Raw genomic sequence first — 26,351 nt, 5'->3', positions numbered from 1 at the left:
ATATATTTTTAGAATGCCGTTACATGACACTTACAAGGTATTTGATTACACAGTTTTTATAGCATTTAATTATGGTAATATTCACCCCGAATTCACCAGCAATTTGAAGGGATTCCCAAACAATTTGTACCTTCATGGGTGTATAGAAGAATATGTATACATATGTATGTATGTCTTCATGAGTATTTGCCAGATTATATATACATACATATATATGGTATATACAAAAGAATGTGTATGAAGTGCCAAATGTGTTCACATTATAATCAGTACTACTCAACAAAGGACGTTAAGCAAATGTGGTGAATTCGGCGGGAAGAAGCCTGCAAGTGTATCGAATTTACTTTCTCAAGTATTTATTATAGGAATTTGACTTTTTTGAGCCGCTTTTGAGGATTTCCTTTTTGCTGTCACTTTTTGACGGGTTAAATGTGTGGCTTTAACATATTTTAAATTGATTTCAATTTTGTGGTTAAGGGAGTAATTTGATATCGTATAATTTAAAGGAGGTGGCATGATATAATTTTCTCCATATAAATATTTATCAATATAGAAATAATTACGAATACAAATGTAAATTGTTTTTCCAAATTCTATGTCAAAGAAATTTAAAGTTAAGCATAAGAATAAAACACATAGAACTCCTTATTAACCGTCTGTCTCAACGGAACAAATTCATGATGCACCAAACTACGATTATCGAAAAAAAAAAAAACAATGAGCATCACCTTGAGTTCTCAGCGGCTTTGTTTTTTCCTCCATTCCATTGATTTCTGTCTTGTTTGCATGTCAAATTCATAAACTCATATCTCATCGGCAGTTATAATGCATTTTATGAATGTGGGACCGGAATTCACACAATCAAACATGTCCAAAAAAGGTCTGTTTATGGGACTCTCTATGAAAAACATTCAGTTTTATCTCAACGAGTCGAATAAGAACACGTTTCATACCTAAAATATCCATCGAAGTCATTCGAACGGACTCGCGAGAAATGTGCAGCTTTCGTGGCATCTCCCTAATAATTGTTTACCAATTTTCAAGTACCATATCCTTCCCTTCAACATTTAATATTTTCTAAGCGGTTAGATTTACGATGAACTAGTAATGATAATAAGAAACTAATAGAAAACTGGAAGGCAGAACACATTCCCATTATAACTGAGACTTTTTCGTACTTGGAGAGACTTTATTAGAGGTGTCTATAAACCTATTTTTCAGAGTACAATGCGAAAAAGGTTAAAAAAATTATACCCATTAAAATAGATTTGCTACAGACTTAAAACAGACGTTAAAGTAGACTTACATTTAAATAAGACTCTCTTTAGGAAAATTGCATGGAATTTAACACATTTAAGACCAAATTACTTCAATGGTAATAAGAAGTCAATTCAAACAGCATTTCACATATTTGATACACTGCGAAAAATATGAAGACTGTCCTCAATTTTTTGAACGTAAGGTCTTTTAATTGTGAGCTGAGAGTTTAATAGTATCAAATCGTATATATCTTGGTGTAAGCAAAAAAGCAGAAAAATATATATTTTTTACAATTTTATCAGACAATTCAAGCTTCCAGCAGTTCATACCACTTCAAAACGCGTGATAAATTTCATGAAAAGCTTTTTCCATAAGATAACATGCTGTAAATAATTGTTTTGTTAAAATGTTACCAAGAGCCGACGTTTACAGCATACGTTTAATTTTACATTTTCCTCCCTACCAGATTTTGAAACAGTGAACCTCTAGGTATTAGGCACAAACTTCAAACATTAAGCTTACAGTGGTCAATAAAATTTGATAAATAAAGAAATATCCGCTGGTATTTGTTTTCTGCTTTCAGTCTTAGGTTTCAACACAGTCTTCTAGTGTGAAGTGTTTTCGATTCAGCACTTTTACTCGTTAAGGTATTTTTCGGTTGTGGTCTCCACTAAAAAATTATTTTCGAAAACATATTATTATACATTTCAATCAAATACGGAAAAGTACGCGGCTATTCCATTAAGTAGTTTGTTATGTTATCCGATAACTTATGCCACTTTTCCTTATTTATACAAGTTCTTTGTTCGATTCGCCATCCAAAGCATGTCGAATTCAGGCAACTATTGTGACTGATACCTTTAAGAGAACAATCTTTAGCTTTTTCATGCCAATGGAAAAGATAAGATATCCATATATTTTTGAAATTAAATACTGAAGATCTATTGGAGATCTATTTCAAAATATCAACCCATGCAAAAATCGGATCGATGGAAAGCTTTTTGCCTGTTTTAGTATAAAAATTAAGCACACCAGAATATGTTCCCATAAATGAAGAAGTTTTACGAAAATTTTGACAAAAAAAATTTGTTGTTATTTAAGAAGTAAAATTTTAAAACTGAAAATTTCTCCGTGCACTTCTAATACATAATACTGAAATGTATTGCCACAATGACATGCATCAAGAGCCCAAGAGCAGTGCATCTTTAACATCCACCAACTACGGCAATGGACCTGGTGAACATTCCGAAGTTTCTCAGAGCAATAAATACCAACTTAACGCACCAAATGCCATACTAATAGTTACAAAGAATCTTTGAAGGCAAGGCTAGCGAAAAAAGTCAGCACGAAAAAAACATCACAAAAACAACAGCAATGGCAACAATCAACAACGTACTACAACACAGTGACAACAACTCAAGAACAACAACAGCGACAACAACTTGGTGACTTGAAATGTTGCCACGGTGCGGAGGAAAAAGTGAAAGAAAATGCTCGACAACAAAGCTAATTGAAATTCTACACGGGGGCGATTTTATTATGAGAATTACTTGAATTACCTTCTTGAATGGTGGAAAGTTATATGCGACTGCAGCACAAGGTACGGCAATAAGAACAACAAACAACAGTAAAACTATAATAACACAAATAATGTGTGAGCGCAAAGAACGCACATAACCATACATACAGACATATGTATACGGCAAGCAGTGTAGCATTGCCTGGAAGACAGGGAATGAGAATGCTTACGCGTCCAGGTTACGCTAGTTCGCATCGTGTACCACGTGCACAAACGTCCGATCGCGTTGCATGCACACAAAGCGCGCTACACAAAGCAAAAACAGCAACAACAATAACAATAAACACTTAAAAGCAGTAGCCACAAGCCACCTTAGCGGTCGCTCAACACAAAGCATCAAGGCGGCGAGGAAAGCCAGCAAAGTCAAGCACAAACAACACAAGGCGGGAGTGAGGCATCAGAGTTGGTGGAGTGCGGGGAGGCGCACAGAAGGTCTGCTCCTTAAATAGGCACTCCTTGTATTCAAACAAAAACTTGTGATTTTTTATTACACACGCCGTCTTCGGTGCCGCTCTGTGCCTTTGGTTCTGGCTGGTGAACGTTTAAATTGAAACACTTCGGCGACAAATTGTTATCGTTTAATTTGATCTTTCGCGCAGACGCGCGCACGCGGTGTGGCACAATAGCCAGCACAATGTTGTGCAAACATTCTGACGGGCCAAACACAACGCGTGCAACAATAGCAACAACAAGGCGCACTGTGAAATCGCGTAAATAAAAGGCGACGCACGATCATTGCCACTGCCGCCGCGACTGCAAATGCTGTGCCAATACACCGCTATTGTTGCTGCTTGCAGCATTTTGTCAACTTTGTTGCGTTGTTGCTTTTGCCACTGTTCGGTTGTTCGTTTTTTCTCTGTTTGAGTTTCTTACTTTGAATGTTGCTGCAATCGGCGCAAAGGTGTTGGCAAACTTTTGCAATCGTAATCGCCTTCACCTCAGGTGCCTCTCTCATTTTTACTACGCAGGTTTGTGCCCTGTAGGGCATTTCCTGCATTGAAATTACCCGACACAAATTGAAACGTGACAGCCTAAATGTATGCTATGAAAAGTTGAAATCAGAAACATTCTTCTATAAATTTCCCCGAAAACTGATAATTTTTATTATTGCCTCTTTTGTTATCGAAGTAACTCGTTGTGAACGGTTGAGATTTGACTTCTTCGAGGTATTTGCGGATAAAAACGAAAATAGTTATTTAGAAAGGTGAGAATCGGAAAATATCACCTATTTTTATATAAATTTTTGTTTGGTTTTCGTGTATTCTTCTGTTTTTCTACTTCTGATCCGAATTAAGGGGTTACATAGGTTTTCGGATTTCAAAAAAATTTAAATTCTACAATACCTCTAGAATATTGTCCTAAGTTTTCAATTTGATGCGATTAATAGTTTCTGAGATACAACTTTGAGAACTTGTGCGCTCGAGGCTAGCTAGGCTAAGTGCGCCGTCTTTAAATGCGTTTTTCTCGAAACTGTGTTTTCGAAGTCGTTTGACAAGATTTCTCGAGAACTGTTCAACCGATCTTCATAAAATAAATGTCTGCCAAATACAATTTTTAATATTATGGTAGGTTAGGTTGCTGAGAAAGAAAAGTAAGTCCAAATGACTGAAATCTAACAGTTGTACCATAACCTAACCCCACTCTTAGTTACACTAATATTTAAAATATTTTTTATTCTAATATTCTAATGAGAATACGTAGAATGGTCGGCATCCACTTTTTTGTCCTGAAAAATTTACTAGTATGTTATAAGGAATGGGCTAAGCACTGACAGTAGTCTTCTTCACTTCCAGTAACATTTCTGCCGTCTTGTTCAACTTATGTTATTGAAAAGAATTTAGTTTGCCGACAGGGCGTTTTCTGTACAAGCTTCTCAATACAAACTGAATAATTATATATAAATTTAAGTATGTATATATATGTATGTACATATATATTTGTATGTATGTACGTATATCTGTACAAAAACATTTTATTGCAACGCAGTCGGTCTTCGGTCTTCCTATTGCCTGTGTCAGCTTGTCAGCTTTCAATTCCGTCAGGAATAATTATCCTTATTTGGTTATTTGGCATTTCAAGCAACTCTTTTATGCATTTCCTGCGCTTTTGGTTCATGACAAATATTTTTGTTATTTCTCGGACATACAAATGTACAAGTGTACATACAAATACATCTTAAGACCATTTAACAGCGTGAAAGAAGATATGTGCAAGAATGTCATTGCTTTGCATTGGGTTAGGATGAGATATTGCCACAGGATTGACCATTTGAAACTCCAAAGAGGATTATTATAATTATTATTTACTTCCTATATTCATATTTAAAAATTTAATCCATTATATAATATTATTAGCGTATACTGTGAATATTAAAATTATTTTATTGTCATTTGTTTCCAGACAACTGGGGTTACCATCGACAAGGCTCTTGTCAGGCTGGCTTTAGTGCGGCAGCAAGCACTGTGAGTATTCAATTGTTTCTCAATAAATATTTATATCTATTGTATGACTATAAGTTGCAGTGAAAAATTAATAAAATCGTTTTAAATCTTTAAAAATTCAACTACGACCCTCTCCTACGTCTCACCGACCTCTGATCTTTAATTAGTTTTTTCTTTAACTTTTGATATTTTATCATTAATTTTTCTATGAATTTCTTTTACTTTTTACCATTTGATCTTAATTTTATGTTTCGAAAATGTTTTCAAAATTATTATTATTTTCATAATACAATATTGCATAATCTTAAACATTTCTATTTAAATAATAACCGCATTTTATTGACAATTTTAGCGCGGTGATCGTTTGTACATTGGTGCGCCCGGCAGTTGGTACTGGCAAGGTAAGAAGTTTGTTAAAAATAGTAGCTGCAGTATTTTAATTATATGTTTTTCAAGTAGTTAATTTGAATACTTAAAGGTATTGAATATTATTAATGTATGACTAGTAAGTAAATATAAAGTGGAATGCGCAAAAATTTTTCCATAAGAAAATTAATTTTACAAAAAAAAATTTGTCACATAAAAAAGTTGTTTAGCTTATCGAATAATTTAGAAACCATATATTTCGTATCAGCTTAATTTTTACCTTAGAAAACCAACTCCAACAAAATTATACCTAAATACAAATCCAAAACTGCAGACCCACACAAAATTAAACTGACAAACAAATAGAAATATTTAGTAGATGAGTACATATACACCAAAAGTAAAAACGTAGTCTAAGCCATAGAACGGGTTATTCTAAACATACCATATATAAACTCATAAATATTCTATAATATTACTGTTAAAACTAAATGTTCAGTAGTTGTTACTTAAATATTCGTAAAAATAATTTGTGGTTAGAATTGATTTTAAGTATTTCTTGTGATTGCTTGTGAAAACTAAACGCAACCAGGTATTTCCTACGTATCTAAGTATCTGTTGGTGTAAACTTTGTAAATGTATGCATTTATGTATGTATTTGTATGCCTCAAAGCGGTCTTAGAAGCTAAGTGCGCATGCGTCCGCTGGGGGAAGTAAAAAGCAACAAACGAAAAACTTAAAACACTGGAAATTGAATTTATTTTTGTTGTAGTTCGATTTTTCCTTCTGCCCATATTTGTGCGAGCATTTATACGAATATGTTATATGCGGCATCGCATCACGTGAGCGCATAATTTGTGGCATAAAACGCGATTATCGTGATCCTGCTGTTTTAGTAATGCATGTGTATTTATTGTTGTTATTGTTGTTTTCTTCTTATAATCGTCGTACCGTCGTGCAACAACAGGGACAAAACTTCGACAAGTAAAACATAGTTTCAAAAGTCCATGTAACTAAGTATGTAAAAATATACACTGGGGGAAACGATTTTATAAATAAATATATGAGTTTTCTAAAAATCATAAACTTGCATGCATAAGTGATTTTATGGTATAATTTTATATTAATTATATGTTATAAATAAATTTAAAACTAAGCAAAAATATTAAAATGAAAGTTTCGGGGCGCGAGCTTTGAGAGCTTTCACGAAAAATAAGCACTTTTAAACTTACAACGTAAGAATAAGTGAAAGCAGCGAATTGAGTCATGTTTATTGTGTGCTAAGGGCATATAATTGAAACCCGTATGTCACGTGATTAGGCATTAAAAAGCTACGTGAATGCTTTGACAGCATAATACCCGGAAACATGTGAAATTTTTATCAATTTATCTAAATAATGGCAGAGTCTCTAGAAAAGCTAAATATTGAAATAAAAATATTTCACCGTTCTTGGAACTGATTATGCACGAGTATGAGCTTTCATAATTAAAAGCTCCGAAGGAATTGTAAGAAATTAGCAAATTGAGCCATGTATAATGTGCATTAAGAGCATATGATTGAAAACTCGTTTATCGCGTGATTAGGTATTAAGAAGCTTCGTGAAAGCTTTGACAGTATAATGTCAGGAATATTAACATAAAAATATTTTAGCGTGCTTGGAACTGATTATGCACAAGTAAGAGAAGAGAAACTGTAAAAAATTAGCAGATTGAGTTATGTATATTATGCACTAAGAGCATATAATTGAAAATCCACTTATCGCGTGATTAGGTATTAAAAAGCTACGTGAAAGCTTTGGAAGCATTTTGTCAGAAAACGCGTGAAATATATTAATAATGCCAAAATCTCTGGAAAAGAAAAATATTGAAATAGAGATAATTTTCCGTGCTGGGTACAGATGTGCATGAGTATGAGCTTTCATATTTAAAAGCTTCGAAAAAATTTGAAAAAATTAAGATAAAAGCTGATAGAAATAGGATAGCTTTTACGGAGCTTGAAACAATAAATTCATTTTACATAAAAGCTGATAGGAACCTTTATGTAAAGTGAAAGCCTTTTCTTTTTTCTTAAGTTCTATGAAAGTTTTTATCAGCTTTTATGAAAAGTGAAAGCTTTTTGAAACGCTATATATTAATATGTAATTTTTAGTATAAATTATTTAAATAAGTTTATGAAACTTACGTCTAATTTGTATTTATCTAAGAGTATATTTAAAACACTTAGGGGTTATTCGAATATGGACTCTTTAAACTGCAAAACATTATTAATTAAAATTATATTGTATAATATATATATATATTTAGATGTATGTACATATATAATTTGTATGATTAACGACTCAAAAATTTTTTTAACAAAAGAAATTTTAAAAATATTCTCAATGTTATATTGGCTTCACTTTAAATAATTTATGTGTATTTAAACTAAAATTAAAAAAATATTTTGCCACAAATATTTGCAAAGGATAAAATTATGGCAAAAACTGCTATAAATCTTTTTAGCAAATATTTCTCAATAATTTTATCAAAAGAAAATAGTGAATAAGTTGCTTAGCTTCAACATTTAGAAATCAGATTTCAACTCCCTAGTATCGCAAATAAGCTTTGCCAAAGTATTCCTTGCAAATATTTGCTACTAAATAATTTGTTGTTAAATGTATCTACCTTTTTATCAAATTTTGTACACTATTAATTAATTTATTTTATTGCCGTTATTTATTTTTCTTCTCGTTTACCGCCCGATTCTGCACCTTTTCCTACAAAAAATATGAAATAAAAAACACAAAACTATGCAAAAAAAAAAAACAAAAATATCAACCAAACCCAACTTATAACTGTAACTCTATAACAATCTTGTGTTTTGCGAATTGTTGTTGTTTCGTTGTTGTGCTTCAACCAACCAATCGAACAAATAAAACAACCAACTACATAAAAAAAAATTTAATAAAAAAATTAATTTAAAATATTATTACAATAAAATTTAAAATTACCAAATATGTATAAATCGAAAACTTACAAAAAAAAAAAATATAAAAATAAAACCATAAAAAAAATAAAATAAATAAACAAAAACAACTCAAAAACAGGACAAGCCTACTCAATATCACCAGATGCAACCTTTCCATATAAGCCGCCATTTTATCAGCCCTTCGGCACCGGAGGTAAAGAAACTATGCATAAAGCAAACGCTAAAACTCAGAATAAATTCTATAAGGAAAAGCATAATCGAAACACTAAAATAAATTAAATGCAAAAAAGAACCAAAAAAACTCATACTTTTCAATAACAACAAAAATAATATTTGGTTAATTAAGTGGCCTTTGCTTCTTCTAAATTCTTTTTATCGCTTTTCTTATAAACAAAAGAGTTTTACATCATTTAACTTCATACATAGTCTCAAAAGACTTCAGATTATATTACATAATGAGACACCCTGTATAAAGGCGGTAAAAGTGTAACTGTATATGTAAATGGGCTTATGTAATTGCAATAAAAAACGCTGCGTAATATTGCTCACTGCTTTTTTGTTGTTGTCATTGCTGTTGCTGTTGCTGTTGCTGTAATTGTCTTCTCGTCTGCCTTGTAACCAATCACACATACAAATGTATATCTCTAATATATAGAACAAACCACCCTGTATACATATTAATGACTTGAACGCAAGGGTTCTGTGGCTCCATATTAGCATTATTGTTGGTTGTCGGTATCGATACTAACTCAAAATTCTAAATTTCATACTTTCCCTTCACATATAATTTCGGTTTAAGTGCTTTAGAAAAAATATTTTTAAAAATAATTTAAATTTTTTAAGCTAAATTTTTAACTTAAATTCTACATATTTACTAGTTTGGCATTTGGTGTTTTTAATTTAAGAGTTGGCAGAACTTTTGTGTAAAAACCAGGGTTGCAATTGAGCACGCTGCGCCAGAAAGCTTGCAATAAATCATTAATCACTTCATCTTTGCGTTGTTTCTTGCTTGAGAACATTTACCATATACCACGTGTTAGCGGATCATCATCGTCGTGTGCACTGTTTTCTTCCATTTGAGGATTATTGATTATTATGGGGAAACCTCATATGGTTATGTTTTATGTTTTTTTTTAATTATTTTTGTCGTTTTGCATAAAAGTCTTCTGAATTTATTTTATAGATTGACTATATTTTCAATTCATATTCATAGATATTTTGTCTCGGTTCTATACGTAAACATCCAATCATTAAGAAATACTTGATGTGCTAAATTATAAATACTTATCAAGGGGCTATTTGTTAAAGTGGTTTTCAGTTAAGTGTTATATCCACTTGTGACGTCAAAAAATCGTTTATATATACATATATGATAAGATATTTAATCTACATATTGAAGAATACGAGTATTCTCCGAAAATTTAAAACTGATCCAGTAATTGGTTTCAGAGTTAAGACCGTATTAATCGAAGTTTTTAACTTAGTTGAGCCGATTATCCAAAACTTTTGCTTGCTCTGTACGCTGTTTTCAAAACCTTCTTAGCTATATTTGTCAGGTATCGTTTGAAAGAATACGATTTATAATAAGAATTTCGATTACCTCTCTTAAGTGTACATTTTTTCACAAAACAAACATTCTGTTTGGAAGCCGCCGATTGTCAAAAATTAAAAATTTTACTAGTATTTCCATCGTCGATATGAACATGATCTCTTAAGGGGGTATTCTGGTCTAGACGCATGAATTTTAGGCATTTTTTAAACTAAGATAAAAAAATGAAAACATTTTTACTATCCATTTTTTATATGTGTTTATTGACATTTTTAAAAATATAAAAAAAAAACCGTGCGTCCTGGTTGACGTGATTTCAACCCTTGTACAGTTCTAAAACACAAAAAACAAGAAGATTCTACCTTAGGTAAGGATGTCGTTATCGGGTTGACCATTTTCAAAAAAAAAAAAAAATAACAAAATGCCGGACTTGAAAAAAAATTTTAACCCGATTTTTTCGACCTTTTCGAATTTTTTTAAAAATACTTCAAATCAAACTTTTTGGAAATCAAAGTCAGACACGATAGAGAATTGTATAAAGAAGATATACATATACCAAATTTCAAAGGAATCGGTTTAGTAGAACTTAAGATATCATGTCAACCACCTGAAAAAAAGTAATTTCGAGTAAAACGCGTTTAAGTTTAGGAGACAATTCTAGTCAACACGAACGCCACGTCACAAAATCGGCTACGTCTCCGAAAATAAGTCGAATTTTAAAAAATCGTTCCGGGTCATATTTTTGAAAGTCTAAACTTTCAAAATATGCAAAACTAATAGATTTTTTCACAATCCTAGACCAGAATACCCCCTTAAAGTAAATGGCAATATTTATAAAACTAGTCTTGAGTTATAGTTCTTCCGAAATACCCACATTGATTGCTTGAAACTAAAAACATGATTTTTGGCAAACATTTTTACAGTTCTCGAGAAATCTTGCCAACCGACTGCGAAATCTGAGTTTCGCGAAAAACGCGTGTGAAGAAGGCGCACTAGAGCTAGCCTCCAGCGCACAAGTTCTCAGGGCTATATCTCCGAAACTATGACTTGGATCAACTCGAAAATTCAGGACAATATTCTAAAGGTGTTGTAGAATTAAAATAAAAAAGTCGATTTTCAGAATCCCGTAAACTTATGTATCCCCGTAAGCATATACTCTGAATTATTGTTGGTTCAAAGTGGAATATTTCTCAGTATGTTTCAAAACGAACAATGTTATATCGTTGAGAGATATCAATAAAATATCATATTACAAAAAACCAGAGCAGAGAGAAACAGTTAAAATTCAGATGCCTTTCTCCCATTTAAATCGGTGATGACTATTTTCTCGGTTAGTTATTGAAACGCAAAGACATTTTAATGGGTTATGTTTAAGCGATCCTCAAATTTAGCGAATTCATTTTAAAAAGCGGTTTCTTCTCTTCTCCGTTTTTTTTAATGAAGCTGTAACGAAGTTCATAAATTGTTTAAGAACACATCAAATCGTCGTCATCAGAAGCATTTTTCGTAGCCGAGAGAACTATTAAGAATTGACAATTAAAACTTGACGAACAACTCGTTTTTTATTCTAGGCTCGAGAGCCTTAACATTTCCCGCCCTTTCTACTGTGCGACCAATTATTAAATATGTTCAAATATTAATTTTTGATTATGAAAATTAATTCATTAGACGGCTATATAAATATTTTTACATATTTAAAGGAAGAGAACATAAAAAATAAAATAATATTTTTCATTTTATAAAATAATCACAATTTAAATTAAATTAATCACTTTTATATTTTTACGTAGAAATATAATATAATATACCATAAATACTAGTCTAATTCATTCATAACATATCTAGCGAAAAAAACTCATCTAAGCATAATTAAAATCAACATTTGTGAACCCATAAACTAAATTCATCAAATAATTTATAACATAGTACATTATCATAATTATAATATATTAGTAACGTTATATTATTATACGTAAATACAGTTAGTTTGGTGACTATGACCTAACTTTTCTACTTAACTACCAATTTCGGCCGACTAACCAAAGTAGCAGAGCTACAAACACACACATCGAAGCACATCATAACGGTATATTTAATCTTCACAAGTTTCACCAGCAACTGAACGCTTTTACTAAACGCTTTGAGAACTTACAAAGAAATATATGATACTTTGTAAATAAATTAGTTGATTATATAAAACGAGCAACACAAGAAAAAAATGTACTAAATAACCGTTATTTAATAGGTCAAACATATTCGTATGACGTAACACGTCCGGAAAATCAAGTGTACTCAACGGCCGAGAGTAGCTCACAAGACGATGACTCCTACTTGGGCTACTCAATGACCACTGGCAATTTCAATGACGATCGGTTTGAGGACATAGCGATCGGAATGCCACGTGGTGCCGGTTTGCTCGGCAAAGTTGTCGTGAATCATTGGAATATGACAAACATATTCAATTTCACTGGCCATCAGATTGGCGAATACTTCGGCTATGCGCTTGCTGCGTGCGATGTTGATGGCAATGGTTTGGACGATTTAATCATCGGCGCGCCGATGTATAGCGAGCCGGGAAATGTGGAGGGTAAATACGATGTGGGGCGTGTGTATGTCTTCTTGCAGATGGAAAGTGTGAGTAGTGATATTTGAAAAAGCAGATGATGAAGTGGAAGTAGAAACTAACTGTATACATAAATTTGCCTTCACTTCCAGGGTCCACGTTGGCCAATCGAGCATATACGCGAAGGTTACAATACGAAAGGCCGTTTCGGCTTGGCGCTCACCACGCTCGGTGATATCAATCGTGATGGTTATGGTGATTTCGCTGTGGGTGCACCCTATGATGGACCTGAAGGTCGTGGTGTCGTTTACATCTTCCATGGTTCACCGAATGGTCCATTGTTGAAACCATCGCAGATTATCAAATCGGAGGATATTGTTGAGGGCGCACCATATCCACACACATTTGGTTTTTCACTTTCCGGTGGACTTGATATGGATGGCAATACATATCCCGATTTGGCGGTGGGTGCTTACGCCTCCGACAAAGTATTCATTTTCAAGTCACGTCCTGTGGCGGCGGTCAATGCGATGACGTCTTTTGTCAACCAATCGAAATTGATCAGTTTGGATGATCGTAAATGTCAGACAGTGCGTGACGGTAAACGTGTGCCATGCACGGAAATTATGACCTGTTGGAGTTATACGGGCGAATATTTGCCACGTAACCTAGATTTTGATGTGTCCTGGGTATTGGATGCCAAGAAACCGAAGAAGCCGCGTATGTTCTTCCTGCTCGATGAAGGCAAGAATATACGTAACTTGTCGATTAGTTTACAATATGGTAGAACTTATTGTCGGAATGAGACTGTTTATCTAGTGGATAATGTGCAGGACAAGCTAACACCCCTGGAAGTTGAGATGCGCTATGATCTGCGCAGCAGACGTCCCTTGGCTCCCGTAATTAGGCGTAAACGTGATTTGCTCGAACCCGTGATTGATCAGAATCGCGAGATCATTTTGCGTGATGCCATCAATATACAAAAGAATTGCGGTTTGGATAATATCTGTATACCCGATCTACAGTTGGATATTGTGTAAGTATTTACATACGTAACTTTGAAAATATAGAGAGTGTCTTATGAATAGGTCTGAAGTTGAATTATCGGCAGACGTCGTGAAATGTTATTTGAAATATCTTCCTTCGGTCTTACCCCGTTTAATAAGAATATCTTTTTTATTACATTTATGATAGGACCGTCGACAAATACCTACATGGCTCACACAAGCCTCTAATTGTTGAAGTAACAGTCACGAATCGTAATGAAGATGCTTTCGAGTCTGCTTTCTACATGGTCATGCCAAAGGATTTGGACTTTATCAAGATTGAAAATTTGGTCGAGAAGGGTGATACGCCCATAACGTGTTCGGCACCTTCCGAAACGAACAACTACACGCTAAAATGTGATCTTGGCAATCCGTTGCAGGAGAAGAAATTTGTGAGTTCTTTAGCTTTCTTAATAAAATCAGGATATAGTACAGTTTCTAACTAAATTATTATCTTCATTATAGGCGAAATTCAATGTGATCATGTTGCCATCGCAGACTTTCGGCATGTCTCCCAGCTATCACTTCTACATGGAGGCCAATTCGACCAATGCCGAAATCGATGGAAATCAACGCGATAATGTTGTAATTAAAAACATTGACATTTGGGTGGAAACCGATTTGGATATAGAAGGGTAAGTCTACATTACTATCTATGGTAAGTGCACGAGAATAAGTTGTAATTGCTATTCTTTGCTTTAGCGCCTCACTGCCCGATTTCCAACTCTACAAAGCATCCGACTATTTGGCCATCGAAAATGCTACCAAAGAGGAGGATTTGGGTCCACAAGTTGTACATCTCTATAATATACGCAATAATGGACCATCTTACATCGAGGAAGCTGTTATACTCATACATTATCCCAATGAAACTATGGGCGGTGATCTCTTGATGTACATGTTGAATCAACCGGAAACACACGGCAATATTGTATGTGACCCGCATTTGGGTGTCAATCCGCTACGCTTGAAATTGGATAATAACTTGATGTACAAATCGTATCTGCGAGAGCGTGGCGTTATTTTCTCCACCGATGTGAGTAGCAGTAGCGCCTCGAGCTCTGCGTCTGGTTCTGGCTCAACAATTTACAGCGGTGTCGAGACGGCTGAAGGAGCCAGCGCTGCTGGTACAGCTGTAACTATAGGCCGCGGTACCAAGGAGCTAAGCGCAGAGGAGAGGAGACGTCTTGAGAAGGAGGACGAACAAGAGGGTACTGGCGATGCTTCGGCTACACATATACAACGTGCGCACGAAGCCGCCGTGTCGAGCTCGCAATCGAGTTTCGGTGGTGCAGGCGCTGGTTATGGTGGTGGTGCTGGTACTGGCACCGGTAGCTCATATCAATGGTCCACATCATCTTCTTCCTCTGGTGGTGGCAGTGGTGCTGGCGCGCATGGTCCCACTGTTATTGTACGCACAAAGAACACGACCACAAGTTACGATGCCAGCGGACGTCCGTATGTTGTGGAGAGCAGCACCGAATACTCAACTAGTCTGGATCGTGCTGGACAATACTATGCCCAACCTTTGAATCAGGGACACCAACAGCATGCAGGAAACTACCAGCAAGCGGGTGGTTTTGCTGCTGATAATATTCATGGTAATTATGGGGACGCGCAGAGCACACAAGGTCAACAGCATTCAGCGAACTACCAACAAGCGGGTCGTTTTGGTGCTGATAATATTCATGGCAATTACGGTGGCGCGCAGAGCACACAAGGTCACATACAAATGGCTGGACCGGGTGGTAGTAGTCAACCAGAGCAATCAATGTACGCCAACTACCAAGGCTCATCGGGTGGCGCTTACCGACCAAATCAACTGAGACAGCAACAACAACAGCAGCAGCAGTACCAACAAAAAGCATATCAGCCTTATGATGCGCGCCGCGGCTCAGTCTCATCATCGGCCACTTATAATAGCAACAACAACAATTTTAATAACTTTGGAGGCGCCGTTGGTGGCAGCAACTACGACAAAGTCAACACAAATGGTCAGGGCTTCCAAGCGGGTGTTTTGGATTTGGGCACAATGCATCGTGATAATGTCGACAACGAACTGCGTCAACACGATGGACAATTCGGTGATAACGGCGGCACCTCTTATGGCTATCAACAAACCTACACACGTCGCGTACGTTCGCCAGCTGGCAATAAACCTTACTATGGCATGGAGAACGAAGACTATTATGATGAAGAAGCTATTCAACAATCAGCGGGTCAACGCCAAGTAAACGTGAGAAATTCTCCCGCAACGCAGGGACAACAACAACAACAGCGTAGTGCAGCCTATCAACAGTCACAGTCGTCGAGCTCTTACTCCTCCACCGGTGGTAGCCACAAGGAATCATCTTCGTCGTCATCATCGTCGTCGTCCTCATCAGCTTCGCAATCATCTTTCTCATCGGGTTCACAACTAGCCGCAGAGGCCGACGAACTGACGCAGATCGATTGGGTATCACCCTGCAAGGCGGCAAAATGTCAGACGCTACGTTGCGTCGCCAAGAATCTGGCCAAGGATGAGGGCGTATGGGTGGCTATACGCATGCGTACGGTGGCAAAGACAATGGAGAAATTAGCCGGTAATTTACCGTTGAATGTCTCCACGATGGCCGCGGCGAATGTGACGCGTTTGCCATATATTGGCGAGCCGAAGGTGCCGATCATAAAGACGCATGAAATATTTTACAAAGCCGAGCCGGAACCCATACCAGTGCCGGATGTGGTGCCACTGTGGGTGGTGGTGTTGGCGGCGTGCGCCGGTGCGCTCATTCTGTTGTTGTTGATATATTTACTGTATAAGGTTAGTAGTGGTGTCATGATTAGTTTGTTGCTATTTTACAAAAACCACTTTTTACGAGTTTTATTTAATTATAATTTCTTTGAATTCTCTTTTCCAGTGCGGCTTCTTCAATCGCAATCGCCCACGTGATCACTCTATGGAGCGGCAGCCACTACGTAACGGTTATCACGGTGACGAGCATCTGTGAGCGCTACCGAGTCCATAAAATGGGCCGAAACCCCACCAAAAGTAAACACCTAAAAATGCATATCACTTTTTGACCTTTATCCGACATTTCAAGGCGGTTTTGCATTGAGATTAATTGTTGTTGTGCGCGTGAACTCTTACGCGTTTGTTTGCGGCGAAAACGACGGTGCTTGCTCAGCCGCATTGTGTGCGTTGTGTGCGATCTTTCGCAGTAACTAACCAAAACAAAGCCAAACGAAAGCGACATATTTGGCTTCCACTTCTACTCGGCTCCGTGTAAAATTATTTGCTATTTAACCCTTTTTTATAATTAATTTTTAAATATAATTTTTTAAAAAAGCTACCATACTATCTTTGCTAGTCACGAAATTTATTGTTGCATTTTCCGCTTGCCGGCACGTAAGCGAAAGCTAATGACTAAGCTTGCGGTCAGGCGAGTTGAAGAGAGCGCAAGCGCGACAAAAATGTGCTTTTAACATTTTTATCGGAGATTTTAATGTTTAAATTGTAAAAATATAATATTAATTAAACAAAGAAATTGAAAATACTGTTAATACATAAGTAATACTCTAATGTTGCCTTGTATATGATAAAAAACAGAGAGCGTACTAAACGAAAACTAGTTATTTCATGTTGTTGTAAAGCGAAAAGTGCTAATATTAATTTTAATAAGGGCCAAGGCCAATAATTAAAGCAAAAACAAGAAAAAAACTATTAATAATAATTAAAAGTGTGTTTGAGTGTGCGTATGTGTGGAACTATAAGTGTGTTAGGGTGCGTATGGTACTGTTAAAAGCTAAGGTAAAAAAAAAAAATATGAAAAACGAAAACACGAAATGCGAATTTGAAAGAAATAATTTAACTAATTATGTTAATAATTAAATATTTTTTTTTTAATATTTAATATTTTTTAATATTTAATTAATTTTTTAATGTCTACTAACCCATAAATGTTATTTGTAAATACAATGTGAAACTGTAAGCATAATTTTATTGGGCTTAAATTGAAAGCACTGCCTTTTCTACAAGAAAATCACAACAACAATAGAAATTTATGTACAATACAAGCTGAAAAAGTGTATAAAATAAATGTATTTATAATAAAAAAAAATTAAATATTGTTAGTTCTACCGAATCTCTTGCTTTATTTAGCATCACCGACAACCAATAAGCCGATGAAATAACGATTCGGCTTCGGCTGACGAGTGCAGGTTTACTATTATGCAGCATTAAGAAATTTAATGAAAAAGCTGATTTTGATACTAAGCATTATTATTTATATAATTTAAAACTAATATATTTGCTTACATTTTATTTTAAGTTTTCTTTTTATTAGCTGGCTTAATTAATTTATTAACTGTACTTATCAATTGCAGATTTATATTTTTTTAAGTTTATAAATAAACGCAGCGTAAGAATAATTTAAATTAATAAAAAAAAAATATTTTTGTGTAAAAAATCGCATTTTCATTTGAAATATTTTATATTCAAATATTCACAGAAAAAAGTTAGATATTTAGTTGAATTTATCCATGGCGACCAGAGGACGCGCTTGTCAGCTGTTTTCATGCTACAACGTCAGTGAAACATCTTTTAGTTAATGTGTCTAATTATCTATTTATTGCAAATAATTGGAGTGGTTAATAACACTGGGAATACTGTTTTTGTCACACAAACATTTTATGATTTTAGTTTATGTCGATCCATCCTCATTAACAAAAAAGCAATTGTAATTGAATTACCCGGGTAATTGCTATTTCAAAAAAATGTATTTTACTGTGTTGGAAGGACTGCCCTTAATTATTATGACAAATATTAGAGTGATCTGTCAAACGAGTGTATTTACAGCAGCTGCTTAGGTCAGTACACCTCAGTAGTTCGTTGCGATTTTTACAATGGATACAAATATCGAACAAATTTTGTATTTATAACCAAATTTCGTGTGAGGAATCGTTGCGAATATTGAAAGAGGCTAATGGCGATTCAGTTTTATCAAAAACATAAACTTTCGAATACGAGTAGTACGAAACATTCACAGACGGCCGAAAGGTCGTTGAAAACATACCTCGTTCTGAACGACTTTCGACTTCTTCAATTTAAGGAAATGTTAATACAGTTAGTTAGGCAAGTTTTAGAGAGTTGGCAAGAGATCTCAACATCACTCGCAAGTCCACTCGCATGATTTTAATGAATATTTATACAAAACATTATAACTGCCGACGAGACATGGGTTTATGGGCTTGACAAACAAACAAACAAGTCAACAATCATCGGAATGAAGGCAAAAAAGAGCTGAAACCATACAACCACACCAAAGCTGCTCAAAAATCAAGGTGACGGTCATTGCTTTCTTTGATATTCATAGTTTGGTGTATCATAACTTTGTTCCGGAAGAACAATAGGGAGTTTTATTTGGCTGTATTGAGGCGTTTGCGTGAGAACAGCCGTCGAAAACGGCCAGAATTGTGGATGAACAATTAATGGATTTCACACGATGATAATGCACCATGGTATCGAGCCACGATTGTGTCCGAATTTAATTAATATTAATTCATTAATAGAATAATTTTATTTAAACTATTCAATCAAGATAAGTCCTGGGTTCAACAAAAATGTTGTGTAACGGATGTGAGACTACTATAACAATGATTTGGGCCGAACCAAAGGATCATGTAAGTGATTGGTATTTTGGTTTGACTTAAACTAAAGACATTACAATGAAATCCAAACACACTAACGAGTTTGCAAACTTGGCTTCAGCCATCAGACTCATCCTACATAGATCCAAACTCGCAGCACCAAAGCCTCCAAATCAACTTCAGAAGGAAAATTATTGACACAAAATGATTTAAACAATTTAATAGTTTGCCGATTAGATTTGAAGAATTTACCCAAATTATGAATCGTCAACTTCACATATTGACGAAAAAATAAAACCTTACATTTCTAAAGCTGATGTGCTAGTCTATTGTAAAAAGTTCCTGTTTCGATATTTGAATATGATCATTGGCGATTGCTTAAAAACTAGTTTGAAAAGAGTGGCGTTGCGTAAAAGAAATAAACTTCATTCAGTGCCGGTTCTGACTTGAAGAGACTTTCAAAAATATTCGATTTCTTCTTAAAAAAATTGAATACAATAAACACGCTTGGAAAATTTGTGATGATTTTAAAGACATTACACTTTTGCTTGGACCACAGCTTGGTTACACAAAATTTTGCTGTTTCCTTTGCGAATATACAAAGAAATTGTGGTATAACCATAAATACTTCACTCTAGGTCACAGAAATTTAAAAAACGATCCTTTGGTGGGCCAATTTTTTTTACCACCATTGCACATACAACTCGGCCTGATAAAAAATGGTTCAAAAGCTATGCCTAGAGATGACAGTGGCTTTGTATATGTCAAAGAAAAATTTTTCAAACTCAACGAAGCAAAAATTGAAGAGGGGATATTTGCAGGTCCACAAATACGGCAAATGATAAAGTTAAAAAAAATCGAAATGATCAGTAGCCTGGAATTCTTTTGTGAATATTGTACAAATTTTTCTAGGAACCCATAAATCGGAAAATTACAAATTTTTAAATATAGCTATCAGTATAAAAAGAGGCTTTATGCATTGACACAAATAACTTCATGCATCTGATTTCCACCTGCGAGTAGCTGCTGAATCGCAGCAAAATCGATATAAGTATTTCTGAAATGGATGTATGCCGATGATGAAAAGTGGGCCGTCTACGATAGTATCAAGAGGCAAAAGACGTCGGCAACCTCTGAAAAATGCAATCTTTGGCCATACATGAATGATAAATGAAAATTTTAATTTTTTTATTTCTTCGTTTAAACACGAGTTTCGTATATGTTTTAACGGAATATTTTTGTTTCTTTTTTTTAATTTTAGATGAACCAATAATAAATTATGCTGGCCACGGCGAAAGCATTTTTTTGCGAGATCCCCAGGGATATGAGGTCTCAGCGTCTCAATTTTCAACTTTTTTATATCAAAATTTCAGGAGACATTGTTCAAATATATACCATTGATATGTATTATATTTTTAAAATAAATGATTTTTTATATTAAAAAAATCGTAAAAATACTTTTGTTTGTACCTTTGAAACACACCTAACCACTTAAGATAATATTTGAATTCCACGAAGACAACGCCAGGCTACACATATTCATAGTAATTCTACAGAAGCTTTGCGGAGAAAGTTTTAATGCATTCATCTTCTAGTCAGGACCTTGCATCTAATGGTTGCTACCATTTCCTGTCTACGCAGAGAAGAGAAACTTGTGAAAATCGACTGTTCCAGTTTTTGCCAATACGGATGAGAGTTTTTATGGAATAAAATTATGAAATTGGTTTCAAAATATCAAGAAGATATCAAACAAAAGGTGCATATTAGGTCCAAATCATCCAATTCGGGTCAAAAACATTCGGTTATCATTGAGGGAAAGCGATTCTCATTCACAATAATGTGCCAGTCTTGATCATCGCGGAAGAAGTAAGGTCTAATGACCCCGCCTGCCCATAAACCGCACCAAACCGTAATTTTTTCGTTATGCAATTGTGACGAAAGTACTTTCAGGGGAATAAAAAGTTTCAATGACATCACAAACCGACGCTATTGAAACACCTGTTATTATAAATCATACTAAAACTCAAATTTTCGCAATTTTTTCAGATAATTTGGTTTTAAAAAGTAGTACGAATTATTTCGGGGTATGTAGGCCTCTCAATACCAGAATGATAATACTCCTCTAAGGATATCGAAAGAAATGCATTCAACAGGTTAATAAGACATCGAATTCTTCCCACTGAGTTCTAGTCAATATTTAAATTAAAAACAAAAGAATATAAAGAATTTGTGCATATATGCATACCATTTATAAGTATGTACTATATATATTTATGCTTCCCAAAAACCAACAATATACATGCAAGTATATATGTACGTATTTGTATTTGTTGTAAATAGCAACATCTTTCCTGCAATCATTTGTTTACAAATGCCCCACACCACCTTGCCAACCGAGAGCCCTACCAACCTACCAACGTACAGTCCAATGCTAACCGGCACGTTGTGCAAATCCACACAGCTTGTCACTCTCCGGTCTCACCAGTGCTCACACTCTTATTGCTGAGTACATGTGCTCCCCATTGGCGTTTGTTTAGAGAAGTGACCAAATTGGTTGTCTATTTACATTCGTGATGAGATCCAAGCGGTCCAAATGGGTTCCACCCGAATTCGTATGGTTTTATCAGCTACGAATACGAATGCTCCCGGCAAGAGATGCAAAATGAGCTAAACGTGCGCCACTGGAGCGCCAGTCGAGCGTATGCTTTTTGTTGCAGCGCCGAGCAAATACAGTTTGCGTGCGGAGCTCGCCAAGGGCGGTTGAAATAGAAATTGTGTGCAGAAACGCTTCCCAAGTGCGCGACGCTAAATAATTGCAAAAGCGGGAGCGCTGGAAATATACTATAATATACATACATGCACACAAGTGTATGCCAAATAAATAGAATTAAATTGTTTATTGCTGGCGGTTGGTGTAATCGCGACTGTGTTGCATTTAGTTTTGCAGTTGCAGCAACAACGGTAATAACCAGCAGTCAAGGTACTTAAATCTAATTAAGTTTGTGCGAAGGTCTGCGTGTAGCCTGTGTTATTCAATGCAAATTTTCGCTATTCTAATATTATTTATTAGTATCTCAATCTTTGCTCTGCAAAGTCTAAGTGTTTGACTACCGTTATGTGATTATGTCGAGCAAATATTTATTTTTTAAGTGGACGCTTTATTAGTGAAGAAAATTTTCCGACGTATGCGCCTACTTGTCCCTGCAAAATTTGCCTGGGCATACCGAGTTTGTAGCAGCTGCTGTTGTTGCCATTGTGTCGGTGACTGTGTATCTGTTGCTGTCATTTGTATTTGTGTGTTTGTGCAATTGTATGAAGCTGCTGTGAATCGATTATTCACACGATGTAAACGGCGTACTGCATTATTTTGCGCTCAAGTGTGAAACAACTGAGATGATTTATTAAAGAAAGTTTCATGTTTTCGCTATAAAAAGGTCTGAAATCAGAGTTGCGTGTAAAAGTTTGTGAAAAAAGTGAAAAATACGAAAAAGGCAAATAATATAAAATTTACGCTCCGCCAACTCGCGGATATGCTTTTATGTTCTGTAGCTTTTTGTTGTATGGAGAGCAGTGTCTCAGCTGTGCGTAAGTGCTAAAGTAAGGTGACCAGATGCATGCGTTCGCATTGAAAGTGAAAAAAACGGTTATAAAAACGAAGTTTTTGTGAATAAAAATTAAAAAAAAGATCTAACCAATGTTTTCTTAATATTGCCTGAAAAAAGGTTTGATCACGTAAGCTTTTGTATTCAAGAAGAAATAAAAAAAAAATATTAAAACAAGCCGATATTTAATTTAAATATTTGTAAAAGAAAAAACTTTATAAAGATTTCGTAAGTTAAAAAAGTGTTATTAAATTTTAAGACATTAAACTATATAAAGTAAGGAAACAATTGAACTTCGGCTGCACTGAAGCTGTAAGAGGGGCATTTCATATAGCATCTTTATGTATTACAAGTAAATCTGAAAACGGTTTGTTATCAACGGAATAAGTTTTAGTAGTTGTTTCAAGCCATGTTCTTTGATATAACCGATCTTCAAGTCAAATTAATGTTACTGTTACAAGGCAAAAAGATCTTTATCTTTGTTTTGGTCGGTTATTTGGTATGCTAGCTACCTACATATATGCTAACGTATAGAAGAGATCAGATATGAACAGATTGTGGGGTGGCTGTCGACAATAAGCTGAGCCAAATTTTCAGTTTCGGTTGGCAGCTATATGCTACCTGTAAAATGGTTCTGTCGGAAGAACTTGTTCACAGATAGCTGCGTTTCCCTAGAAAATAAGCTGTACCCCATATGAAGACGAAAATTTGTCAAATGAAAAAATTTTACAAAGACCTGATTTTGAACGATCAGTCGGTATGCCAACTACATCTTATAGTGGTTCGATATTCGCGTTTCCGATAAATGAGTAGCTTCTTAAAAAGATCGACGTCTCTAAAATTGAGGAAAATTATACCATAAATATAGGCAAACATGGCTACATAGACTCAGCTCATGACGTTGACCATTTATAAATATTTTTAATGGGGTTTTTGAAGTCTAAAGGTTACAAACTTCGAGGTAAACTTAATATACCCTAATCAGGGTATAAACAGTTATAAAAATTCGTTGCAGAGAAAAAAATCAAATATTATTTAATAATAACTCAAGTAAATTTAACACTGTCCAAAGCCACCAAGGCACTCATGATATGGTCCTGGGGCTGCAAGCCAGTTATCACAAGATGGCTGTACATCATGATCGTAAGGTCTATTATCACTTATGGAGCGGTTGCTAAGGCATCCAAGGCAACGCAGTCTTCGGTAGGTCTTCAACTATCGAAGCTGCAATGACTCTTCTGTGTCTGCGCTTCAGGCGCAATGCGCACTTGCCCAACCGCAGCACTCGAAATCATGCTGGAGCTCACACCGCTACATATAGTGATCAAACAGGTGGCGAAACATACCATACTGCTAATGACAGCAGAGGGTTTCGGCAAAGGAAAGATAATGCCGTTTCAACAAATGAAGGCCCTAGAGAAAGATACACCACTGGTCCTTCTTCCAAGAGACGCCGTTACGAAGAAGGTTAACTTTACAAAGAAGTTGAGAGTTACTCTCGGTAGTAAGGTGGAATTGAATGATTCCACGTTAGACATACTATACCGTGAAAACACCGGAAGGCTCTGAAACAGACATTGTGGGATCGTATACTAAACTATCCATACCAATGGGACGTTTTCCGAGCATCTTTCAAGCAGAAGTCTTTGCTATAAGTTAGCGTGCAGAAATCAATCTCCACCGAAACTATCGCAAACAGCGTATCGCTATACTACGGAAGGGTTCCACTATCCACTCAGCGTATGAGGTTAAATCGCTTTTAGTGTAAAAGTGTATAGGAAGGCTGAACTGCCCAGAAGGGTCTTGGAATTGTTCAGGACGCTGGACCTTTTTGGCCATATGTGATATAGGGGAGGACATCACGGACCATAGGTCGCAGTGCAGAGCTTCAATTTTACTATCTATCTATCTATGGAACAGTATGCTTAGCAAGACTCTAAGGAATTCAAAAAATATTTTTCTTATGTTAAAAATTCGATGAAATCTAAAATGTTTAATTAGATTTCCCACTATTTTACTATTATTTGCTGCGCTATCATATATGGTATTATACGTGGCTTCGATTTTGTTTGGCTTTATTCTACAGACAGATCTACTATCTATCAACTTATCAGCAGGTATTAGAAAACAAAATCAATTAGTTGTGGTATTGTCAAATACATATCAGTATATTACAATGTCTAGAGAAGACTCATAAGCTTTCTAATAGTTTATCAAAACTTATCGGCTATTTGCCGCTTCTTATCACAAAACCATAATCTTTGATAAACATCAATAATTTACAATGCAAAACAATTTGAATAATTTCTTTGTAGACGCTCTGAATTTTTGTAATTATCTCGGAAACGTTAAAAGCTCAATGAACTTTTCTAAGTCAACCATAATTTGCGATAATCAAATCAATTTTATAAACAAAAAACATACTTATTTGTAGACAAGGAAGGAAAGGGGTGATAAACGCGAGCTAGGCAAACTCTTCGCCATGCTATCTCGCTGATTTTTTTATTAGTCACATGCCAAGATTAAGTGTATGTGCGATATGTGCATGTATAAAGGCGTATAAACAAAGAAAACACAAAAGTTATAAATAATTAAAAACATGAATAGCTTTAAACAAATTGTGTGAGGTAAACAAAGGATAGCAAAAATTCAATGAATTAAGAAGAGGAACAAATAACTTATTAGCATATATTTATGTTCATACGGATAAATATGTGTGTAAATACAACCACAGAGGTATTATTATTTATATTTGTGTTAACAATTTACGACTTTCGTTTTGTTTGCTTATAATTGAAATTTATTTTGTTTGCTGACGTCTGGTTACCTGTGGCGCACAATTAAATCAAATTCTTCAATGTAAGAGAGAAAGAGAGGGAGAGGCACACAAGCGCTCAACAGCTGGCGCGTGGCGCACTATCAAAGCGGCGCTCTCTTATGTTCCAAATTTTTTTGCATTTATGGCTTACATCAAATAAAGTGGAGCAGTAGTGGAGCTGATAAATAAATACATATGTATATATGTTCATATGTATGTATGTACATGCATATGTATATAGGGAGAAACGCACAAAATATACACACATCATCTGCAAATCGCACTGTTGAATTGCGCGTGGAGCGCAAGGTCATTTCGATGTTGCAACCGTGATCTTCGACCAACTCAACAACTATGAGAAAAGCAACTCGTTAACAAGACCGCGCTCAACTTGTAAAAATTAAAATGTTTACTTTACAAACAAAAAATAGTCGATTAAGTAACTGTTTGCTTTGTGAGAACACAGCAAATAAAAATTTAATTCTCACATATACATATACATATGTACTTATGTATTTACATAATCGTATT

At 35.1% G+C, this 26,351-nt stretch overlaps 2 protein-coding genes across 9 annotated transcripts in view; both read left to right on the top strand.

Moving 5' to 3' along the window:
- LOC105233606 (integrin alpha-PS2) overlaps nt 1-18,220 on the top strand; it is an 87,835-nt gene extending 69,615 nt beyond the window's left edge. For 5 of the 6 annotated variants that reach the window (XM_011215727.4, XM_049455474.1, XM_049455473.1 and 2 more), the window contains exons 6-14: nt 5,240-5,301; nt 5,633-5,681; nt 8,733-8,807; nt 12,409-12,797; nt 12,879-13,762; nt 13,921-14,164; nt 14,238-14,407; nt 14,475-16,575; nt 16,673-18,220. In XM_011215727.4, coding sequence (XP_011214029.3) covers nt 5,240-5,301; nt 5,633-5,681; nt 8,733-8,807; nt 12,409-12,797; nt 12,879-13,762; nt 13,921-14,164; nt 14,238-14,407; nt 14,475-16,575; nt 16,673-16,762 — 4,064 coding nt within the window. In that variant the 3' untranslated portion in view covers nt 16,763-18,220. The remainder of the gene's footprint in view (nt 1-5,239; nt 5,302-5,632; nt 5,682-8,732; nt 8,808-12,408; nt 12,798-12,878; nt 13,763-13,920; nt 14,165-14,237; nt 14,408-14,474; nt 16,576-16,672) is intronic. The other variant, XM_049455477.1, reaches the window with a different exon arrangement.
- Nucleotides 18,221-22,124: 3,904 nt separating this feature from the next.
- Nucleotides 22,125-26,351, top strand: part of LOC105233607 (protein retinal degeneration B) — a 44,516-nt gene continuing 40,289 nt past the window's right edge. For 2 of the 3 annotated variants that reach the window (XM_049455479.1, XM_049455487.1), the window contains exon 1: nt 22,125-22,361. The gene's annotated coding sequence lies outside the window, so the exon portion shown is untranslated. Of the gene's footprint in view, nt 22,381-26,351 lie in introns of all 3 variants that reach the window. The other variant, XM_049455481.1, reaches the window with a different exon arrangement.

The sequence above is a fragment of the Bactrocera dorsalis genome, chromosome 4 (genome assembly GCF_023373825.1).
Source record: "Bactrocera dorsalis isolate Fly_Bdor chromosome 4, ASM2337382v1, whole genome shotgun sequence".
Lineage (NCBI taxonomy): Eukaryota > Metazoa > Arthropoda > Insecta > Diptera > Tephritidae > Bactrocera > Bactrocera dorsalis.
Note: the sequence above shows the minus strand (reverse complement) of the source record. Positions and strands in the feature narration are given on the sequence as shown.